The sequence below is a fragment of the Suricata suricatta genome, chromosome 16, assembly GCF_006229205.1.
Source record: "Suricata suricatta isolate VVHF042 chromosome 16, meerkat_22Aug2017_6uvM2_HiC, whole genome shotgun sequence".
NCBI classification, from domain to species: Eukaryota; Metazoa; Chordata; class Mammalia; order Carnivora; family Herpestidae; genus Suricata; species Suricata suricatta.
This window is the reverse complement of record NC_043715.1, coordinates 50009249-50018831: the sequence shown is the minus strand read 5'-3', so window position 1 is coordinate 50018831 and position 9583 is coordinate 50009249. Positions and strand designations below refer to the sequence as shown.

Genomic DNA, 9583 nt, shown 5'->3' with positions numbered 1-9583 from the left:
GGGGAGCCCCGTGGAGGGAAGGTTTCCGGGGAGGCCCACCGCCGGCTCCGGGCTGACCGGCCCGGCCCTCCGGCAGCGGGTGCAGCAGGCCGCGGTGCGGGCCGCCCGGCTCCGGCACCAGGAGCTCTTCAGGCTGCGTGGGATCAAGGCGCAGGTGGCCCGGCGCCTGGCGGAGCTGGCGCGGAGGCGGGAGCGGCGGAGGGCACGGAGACTGGCCGAGGCGGACAAGCCCCGCAGGCTGGGGCGGCTCAGGTGAGGCCCACTGGGCGAGGGGGGCCCTGGGAGGTCATCCTTGCCCCCACGAGCCCCACGTCCTCAAAGGGCTGCGGCCCGAGTGGGGCCTTTCTTCGGACGCTGCCCTGGCTCGGCTGACCCTCTGGGTGCCCCTCGCCTGTGTCCTCCAGGTACCAGGACCCCGACATCGACGTGCAGCTCAGCTCGGAGCTCTCGGGCTCGCTGAGGACCCTGAAGGTACTTGCGTGCAGGGGGCGGTGCGCTGTGGAGGGGCCTGTGCCCAGTGATGATCCCCATCCTTGCTCCCCGTGCCCTCAGGGGCTGTGGGCGATATCATGGCTGACCCCGGGTCCGGCTGGTTGGGCTGATGCCTGGGGGCTGAGGGCACGGGGTCCTTGTGTGTGTGTGGGGGGGGGTGTTGGTTTGAATCTGTGACCCCCAGAAGGCCTTTCCTCCCGGCCCTGGTCTCTCTTGGCCCCACCTTTCTCCTCTTCGTTCCCAGACAGGTGTCCCTGAAGCCCAGAATGGGCCTTGCCCGGGCTCAGCTCAGAACCCGTCATGGCTCCCAGGGGCTCCGGGCTTCCCTCTGCCCACCAGCCTTCACCCCTGTCTGGCGTGCCCCCTTCCTCTGTGCAGTGATCCCCGTGCACCCAGCTTGGACAGCCTGTGTGTCCGCACCCGCCACCCCCCTGGCCTGGGGCCAGGCTGAGCCCCGTGGAGAGGGCAGAGGGCCCTGTTGAGGCTTCTGTCTCTGTCCCGCAGCCCGAAGGCAACATCCTCCGTGACCGGTTCAAGAGCTTCCAGAAGAGAAACATGATCGAGCCTCGGGAGAGAGCCAAGTGAGGGCCCCTGGGGCTGGTGTGGGGGGCAGGGCAGGAAACTCCCCGCGCCTGGGGGCTTGCTGGTCACTGACCTCTCCCTTTCCTCGTCAGGTTCAAGCGCAAGTACAAAGTGAAGCTCGTGGAGAGGCGGGCGTTCCGAGAGATCCAGTGAGTGGCCCTCCCCTTGGCCAGACCCCGGAGAGGGCAGCCCCCCAGACGCACTTGAACTCGTGGTCGGGGCGCGGAGAGGCCCCAAAGGGAGATGGAAGAGCCCAGACTAGAGTCGGGGGGTGTCGGGCGGGTGAGGCCGTGGGTCCCCCCCCCCCCCCCCCCCCCCCCGACCCTGCAATAAATCTCTCTGACTGACACCCTGGGCGTGTGTGTGACGTGACTGCCTCCTGGGGGTGGCCTCTCTCTCTGTGTCCCCCTCCACACAGGTTGCAGGTACCGGACCCCCTCGGGCCTGGCGAGAGCGCAGAGCTCAGGGCGGGCCGAGGAGGCGGGGCTTGCGGGCTGCTGGGGGAGGAGGTGGGGGGTGAAGTGGAGCTCATACCCGGGCGTCTGATGCGAAATCGCCCACGTCTTCCTGGCCCTGTGACTGAGAGGCGGGCCTTGGGTACGGCCCTGCTGCGGGTCACGTTTGCCGGGCACCTGCTGGGCTTCAGGCGGGTGGGTTCGCTCGCTGACCACACCGAAGCCCGGTCGGGGGGCCGGTCCTCCCCCGTTGCCGGGAGCCAAAGAAAGAGTTAAAGAACTCTGGTGGAAAAGTTAAAACAGTATTGACTAACTCTGGTGGAATGTTACAGCTAAATAAGCAGCAAGCAGGTTGTAAATAGCTGTTAGTTCCTGAAGAGTTGTAAACACCTGTTGGTCCCAGGAAGATTACCATCTGTCCACATTTGTTAACAGGTCCCTGGTACTGTGTGCCTTCCCCCACATTCTTTCCCCCTTTCCCACGTTTTTCTTTCCCCTGGTTGTGCATATAAACAACCCCCTTTTGAATAAACGTTGGAGCTTGATCAGATCTCTGCCTTGCTCCCATTCTTTGTGTCTCTTGTCCCATCCATTCACCCGTTCCCTCCTCCAAGGTTCCCTGTTGAAGGACCCTGCAGGCCGGGGCACCCCGTTGGAGGGAAGGAAACAAGCTCGTCAGAAGGGCTCGTCTCCTCTCCCCAAACCTACTCTGAAAGGAGTTAGGTTTGCATGGGAGCAGGGGAGGGTGAGAGCGAGAGGGAGCCCCAGAAGCCCAAGCAGACGCCACTGTCCGCACAGAGCCCGACCCAGGGATCGAACTCCCGAACCACGAGATCGTGACCTGAGCCAAGATCAGGGGTTGGACGCTTAACTGACTGAGCCCCTCTGAAAGGGATTTTTTAGAACATTTTTTCTACAAGTAATAGAGGACCGTCTTCTCACTGTAAATCCCAGACACGGTGCATCAGGATGCCAAGATGCTGTGGCCGTTGCCCTTGACCTTTGCTCTCCGTTAGACCCATGCCCTCCACCAAGTAGCTGTCACCGCAGATCAGTGTGATCATTCTGTTAGGTCCCACGGGTGATTATTTTTTTTTTAATTTTTTTTTATGTTTTTTATTTATTTTTGAGAGACAGACCACGTGAGCAGGGGAGGGTCAGAGAGAGAAGGAGACACAGAATCCGAAGCAGGCTCCATGCTCGGAGCGGTCAGCACAGAGCCCGACTCGGGGCTTGAACTCAAGGACCGTGAGATCATGACCTGAGCCGAAGTCGGATGCTCAAGCAGCTGAGCCCCCTAGGCGCCCCTGAAATAGAATTGTTTTAATCTTGCTGCGTCTGGGATACGACCACACTGTATGTAGTTTTTAGTACGTCGTGGAGAACTTTCTAGGCCTGTACAGGGTGCTCCTTCATAGCTTGGAACACCAGTGTGTGTGCGCCGCGACCTCACCGCACCAGGCTCCTCCGGCTCCGTCTAATGAGGCTGGGAGGCGGGTCACACGCCTTGTGTGTAGGACCAGACCCTGAGAGGGATTCTGGGCGACAAGGGAAAATCTATGTAAACTTAGGTCACGTGATAGGTTCCTTCAAATTGTTCTCCCCGTGGAGATTTGGGCCTTCCAGCAACCTAGGGGCCCCCTTGCTCCCTTGCAGCCTTCATGCTCTGTGACCTCAACCTCTGTCCTTGAACTCTGCCTGGTTATCAGAGAGGTCGAACATACATACGCCTCCCTGTCCCTGGCACTTTCTTTAATGCTGGTTCAAAGCTTCTGACCATTTTTCCCCTAGACTGTCATTTTCTTGTTTACGTGTAGTAGCTCTTTATTTATTACGATCCCAAAGTGTGTCACGCCCGTTGCAAACATTTCTCCCAGGCTCTTGTAGTTTTGCTTGGTGCAAGGTATCATTTGTCCGAGGCCTTCAGGGTTTGTAGTGTTCTGTTGGCGTTCCCCTGTGTTTTAGCGTGGCCTTTGGAGAGGTTTCTCTGGGGTCAGACGTTCATAAAAGTAGAGCAAGCAGTTTGTAAAAGAAATGGATGAAGGGAGGGACTAGTGGCAGGGCCCCCCTCCTTACGTCCTCCCATATCTCGTGAAATGTCACCACTTTAAGGAGCTGTCCTACTGTCCCTCCCTGTCCCCCACCCTAGAAATAAAAAGGAATGTTTTTACAGGCAAGAAAATGACTGGGTGTATGTGAGGGGGAGCCAGGGGCGGGTCGAGGTGAAAATGAAAACCACTCTTGACAAGAGCTCGAAGCTGCAGCCTCTGACCCAGTAAGTCCGTTCTGAGGAGTGAATCTCAAGGAACCTTCTGGACGAGGGGAGGGAACTCTTTAATGCCCAGACACGGCCAGTGCACATCCGCCCAAGTACATGGGTGCCTGCGGGTGGGCCGGTCAGCTCTCCAGGGACGTGCTGCGCAGCCCGCACATTCGAGCCCATCAGGAGCCCACCCTGGTTCGTTGCCCGGGTAACCGCGTCTGTTCCCACGGCAAAGGCACGTTTGGGTGGCGTTCTGCAGGTAAATTACATTTCACATCTGAGTGTTCCGCCCAGAGAAGCAGCTCTGCCAGCACCGCGCCCATGTCTGCCCCTTCCCTTTGGAATGCAAAGCACAATGGCGGGGGGTGACATGGGCAGATGCCCAGGTGCCTCATCAAACAAGCACAGTGACAGGTGAACAGCAGGACCCCGCTGGTGGGGGACACGGAAAACTCTACTGTTGGAAAATGCTTCGTGATTTTGGGGGGCAGGACGTGCACATCAGGATGATGGGAACAGCGCCCAGTGTCGGGACTATTCACGCTGGTCCCCTCCACAGCCCTGCACCCGCCCTTGAATCAGCTCTGTTTTTCCTGAAGCGGGTCCCCCAGACTGTAAAAGCTTCAGGGACAAAACCAGCTCTGCCTCTCTGCGTCCCATGCACAAAAATGGGAGAACTGTCATCCGTTGGCTACTGGCTGGATAAGCCATCCCCCGTCCATACCGCAGATCTGGCGCTCGGCTCTGGGAGGGGGCGGAGCCTGTCTCTGGCTGTAGCCTGGAGTTGGTGGGAGCTCGATGTGGGAGCAGCGTGCTGATTATAAAGCCGGTTCCGTTCCCTACCAGCTGTGTGGCCCCATGAAGGTTCCCCAGCTTCTGTGCCTCAGGACCTCGCTGTGCCGCTCGACGAGGCTCCGTGAGTTCCGAGGCTCTCTGAGCCCGCTGTTGCGACACTGTCAGGAAGAAGACAAAATATATATTTTTTTAAGTGGAAACTCGCAGCCTGTGCCAGAGTTGCTCTGCAGATGCTCCGACCTTCTGACTCGCTGGTTGTGCTCTTGGGAACGTGCCCGAAGGAAACGGCCGGAAGTCTGGGGGAGGCACGACACAGGCGCCCCCCCCTCCCCCGAGCTGTGCAGAATGGAAGGAAATGCGGTAATGGACTTGGGCAGCCCCGCTGCTCCGGGAGGGCGGCCTCTGCACACACTACCCGAGGGGTCGGGCGTACGAGTAACGACCAGGACGTGCTTATGTTCAGACGCTTTGGGGACGACACAGTGTCTGCCGGGTCCCTGCCGCGCTGGTCCAGCCCAGGGCCCGGAGTCCCTCGGGGGCGGGGGTGCCGGGGGAGGCTTACTCCTTCTTACTAGTTGTTTCCCAGCTTCTCCGAATCTTCTACAGGGGAGAAGACCTTTTTTTTTGGTTTTTTTAAAATTTCTTTTTGGGAGACAGAGACCGTGTGAGCCGGGGAGGGTCAGAGAGAGAGACACAGAGAATCTGAAGCAGGATCCAGGCTTGAGCGGTCAGCACAGAGCCCGACATGGGGCTCGAACCCACAAACCGTGAGATCATGACCTGAACCGAAGATGGATGCTCAACCGACTGAGCCACCCAGGTGCTCTGAGAAGACCTTTTTAAAAGTGGGAATCTGTGCGTCTCCAGAGGGATTCCCTCCGTTGGCTAAGTGTCCGCTCTGGATGTCGGCTCAGGGCTTGAGCCTAGGGTCCCGAGTTCAGGCTCTGCATCAGGCTCCACGCCACATGTGAAGCCTACTTAAAAATCAAAAGCAAAAACCAAAAAAGGAATTCAGATGCGAACAAGGTTCCTTGACACATAGGAAGGCGTCTGCTGTTGGGCTGTTTGGAAAATTAAAAACAGAGACGGAAACTGTCCAAATACGGAACGGTAGGAAACGGGCTTTTACAAGTAGCGTGTCTACACTTGGGATAGTTCGCCGGCATCTTTAGAGTTCACTTTCGGACACGTTTTTGATGATCTGGGGAAATACTGACTGATGATCTGTCTCAGAGATCTGTTAAATGGGTCGGGCACAATAGGACCCTGACCAGTTTAAAAAGATCTGGAGACGCATGCGCAGAGAGAGGCATGTGGAGACTGGTCCGGAAGGCGAATCATGGTGGATTCTTCCCTCCTTCCCTACATCGCTTTTCTGTACCCACTCCGGTGCTGCTGGGCTCCTCAGTACGGGGGACGCCGGGTGGGCCCGGTCTGCATGAGAATGACCTTGCTGTCAAAAGTTGACATTTTCGTTGTGTTCATTGGTCCGCAAAATGGTGGCCCAGAGAGGGCAAGACGTTTACCAAAGGCCACACAGACTTACTGAGAGTCTGGGCCCAGCCCAGTTTCCTCCATTCCCCTTGGAGAACCCAGCCTTCCATGAATGAGGCAGGAGCAAAGACAGACAGACAGACAGACAGCTGAAGATTCCCTCTACCCCTCTGTCTTACCTCTTATATATGTTCATGGGGGCTGAGGCAGCGAGGGGGAAGGTGGACTGATCATCGAAAGTCTGGTGACCCACAGTCTGGAAGGACACTCCCCTGAGTCCCCCAGGCCAGGAACCTGGTAACATGATGCGTCCCTCTTTCCTTTAATGGCAATAATGCCATTTAAAACATGAATACCGGGGCGCCTGGGTGGCTCAGTTGGTTAAGCCTCCGGCTTCGGCTCAGGTCAGATCTCACGTTCGTGGGTTCGAGCCCCGCGTCAGGCTCTGTGCTGACCGCTAGCTCAGAGCCTGGAGCCTGCTTCCGGTTCTGTGTCTCCCTCTGTCTCTGACCCTCCCCCTCTCATGCTCTGTCTCTCTCTGTATCAAAAATAAATAAAACATTAAAAAAAAATAAAAAATAAATAAAACATGAATACCTATTTCATCTGTACAAAGCTGATTCTGTCCCAAGTCCTTGTGTCTGGATGTTGTGACCCCGCCCCCCCCCCTTTTTTTTTTTTACAGCTGAGGAATCTGAAGCACAGAGAAGGGAGTGACTTGCCCGGAGATTGTAACCCAAGCCATGTCCACTGTCCCTTTGAAACCACCCTTCCATTTGTCTCCAGGCCCACTCAGCCTCCAAGTACTAAGCCGAAATACTGAGTCCTCTCCGGCAGCTGATATTTGAGCAGAGACTGGAAGAAAACAAAGGGGGCAGCCATGTGGATATCACAGGGGAAACTTTCCAGGTGCAGAGCACAGCTAGTGCAAAGGTCCTGGGGTTGAGAGTCTCAGGAAGGGCAAGGGAGACCCGGCTGCCTGCAACCAAGTGAGCCGAGTACAGAGTCCTGACTGTGGACCAGGAGCAGATTGTAGGGGCCAGAGTCGAAGCAGGGGACCCACTGAGAAAGCAAACTTCAATAGCTCAGGCAGAGATGGCGTGCCTGGACCAGTGCAGAATCCATGGAGGTCGGAGCGTGCCAGAGTTTTGACGGGTTTTGAAGGGTGGGATGCACAGATTGTCCAAGAGGCTGCGTGTGGGTACACAGAGGGAGGCCGAGGACAGCACCAACACTATTCTAGGCAGAACATTTGCATGGATGGAGGGGCCCTGTACTGGATGGGGCAGGAGGGAAACATTCCAGAATGTAGTAAAGCTCTAACATCTCCCAGGTGGATGCGGAGAGGGAGGGGGAGACAGAACGCATGGAAATGGGATGAGGCACGATAGGAAGGATCCGTGGAGATGGGGTTTGGATTTTGGCCCCATGAGGCCTGAGCTTCCCACCAGGCTGGTGGCTGGCGAGGTGGCGGGACGTGAGATGAGTGCCGGGGACTTGTCAGCCTGTGCGCACGCGTGACATTTGAGGCAGTGGGACTGGGGTCTGGGAGTCCAACGTAGGAAATGGAGAGGAGTGCAAGGGGCGAGAGACAGAGGGCTGGGGGAGAGAAAGGGGGGACCAGCAAAGGGAGCTCAGCGGATGCGGCCAGGGCAGTGCATGAGCCACTGCCCTGCGCCCCCTCACCCCCCTCCCCCCACTCCAGGCTGGGAGCACCCCCAGGAGGGAGGAGGGCTGGACGGGCGGTCCCGGGCTGCATGGCCAAGAACTGCCCCCGCGATCCAGGGCGGGGACGCCCCTGGTGGCCGTGCCCCGCGCGGTCTCGTGGCCCCGCCTGTGGTCCTGTGTGAACACGAACGTCCTCCTCTCTCCGGTAAGGTCAGATTGCCCTGTCTCCCAAGTTCAAGGGGAAGCTAGTGGAGATGCACGAGGGAGGGCGGCCACCAGGAGGCGCCTAGAGCCCGCGCCGGAGCCAGCCCTCGGGTTCCGGGAGACCCTAAACCCCTCCCCCCACCGCTGTCCCCCGACTCCGGACCCCTCCAAGGGCCATGCTGCAGCAAGCGGCATGAAAGCCAGACCGGGTGGGAGGAAGCTGCTGCATCCTGAACGGGCAGGAGCAGATTCGGGAAGTCTCTCTAGGTCCGCGCAGGGGGCTTCTGGGGGTCTGCGGGTGCGGTTTGAGGCTTGAAGGCCCCTGCAGTTCATAGGACTTGATTAATATGTCCACACGGGTTACAAGCCCTGGGCTTGGGCCTGGCCCAGGACCGTGCCCTGGGGGTATGGGGGGGGTGGGGGTGAGCAGGGGTCGCAGGCATGGAGGGGGCGGCAGGAGGGGTTCAAGGGTGAGGGCCAGTGGGAGGATAAGACAGACCCGGATACCTGTCCGTGACGGCTCGTGTAGGTCGTGGTGGGGGTGAAGCCAGAAGGTTGGGAGACAGGTGGTCTACCGGTCATTGTCACGTTGCTGTTGCCAGAGGTATCAAGCCTCCCGCCTGACTGTCCCACCCAGATCCCCTGACTGAGCCGGCCCCCACTGTCAGGCTGAAACCTTACCCAGAGCCCCTAGGGGCACCCGGGCATCAGCCCACCCCCTTCAACCATCAACGGATCTTATCTATCCATCGAGGAATCCATCCACCCATCTGTGTCTCCACCCGCTCATGCCTCATCCAGAGTGCTTGCTGTGGGACTCCATTTCCATGAAGTTCTAGAACAGGCCAAACCGGTGTGGAGTGACGTAGGTCAGACTCGTGGTGAGCCTTATAGGAAAACTGCCAGGGAACGTGCATGCGAGAGCTTCCTGGAAAAGGAAATGGTCTATCTTGATCTGAGATCTGGTTCGATGGCGTTTGTGTGTGTGAAAACCTCACCACGCCGCACACTTAAGATTTGCACACTTGGGACTCCCGGCTGGCTCTGCCCAGAGAGCACTCGATGCTTGATCTTAGAGGGTCGTGAGTTCAAGCTCCATGCTGGGTGAGGGGCTTACTTTAAAAAAATTTTTGGGGGGCACCTGGGTGGTTCAGTCGCTTAAGCGTCCGGCTTCGGCTTGGGTCAGGTCATGATCTCACAGTTTGTGAGTTTGAACCTGTGTCGGGCTCTGTGCGGACAGCTCGGAGCCTGGAGCCTGCTTCCCATCCTGTGTCTCCCTCTCTCTCTGCCCTCCCCCACTCGTGCTGTTTCTCTCTGTATCAATAATAAACAAAAACATATATATTTTTTAATTTTTAGGGGCACCTGAATGGCTCGATCTGTTAAGCTTTCAACTCTTGGATTCGGCTCAAGTCGTGATCTCATGGTTCATGGGTTTGCGCCTGGCATCGGGCTTGGCACCACAGGCGTGGCGCCTGCTTAGGACAGGCCTCCTGCCCAGAGTTCCAGCGTCATTGGCACCGTATGCCCCGTGTAAGCACAGGAGGACGGACGAGAACTCCGTGGAACTCTGGACACCTCTGTCCCCAGTGGGAGAAGAGCCTACAAGTCTTCCTTTAAAACCTTTAAA

At 57.9% G+C, this 9583-nt stretch overlaps 1 protein-coding gene and 1 non-coding gene across 2 annotated transcripts in view; both read left to right on the top strand.

The window, feature by feature from the left end:
* Window positions 1-1363, top strand: part of NOP53 (NOP53 ribosome biogenesis factor) — an 8523-nt gene extending 7160 nt beyond the window's left edge. Inside the window, exons 6-9 of the mRNA XM_029924331.1 lie at window positions 7-252; window positions 405-471; window positions 997-1073; window positions 1167-1363. Coding sequence (XP_029780191.1) covers window positions 7-252; window positions 405-471; window positions 997-1073; window positions 1167-1227 — 451 coding nt within the window. The 3' untranslated portion in view covers window positions 1228-1363. The remainder of the gene's footprint in view (window positions 1-6; window positions 253-404; window positions 472-996; window positions 1074-1166) is intronic.
* On the top strand, window positions 512-621 carry LOC115281328. The gene has a single exon (XR_003904241.1). It is a non-coding gene; the product is annotated as a small nucleolar RNA SNORD23 (small nucleolar RNA).
* Window positions 1364-9583: the final 8220 nt, after the last annotated feature.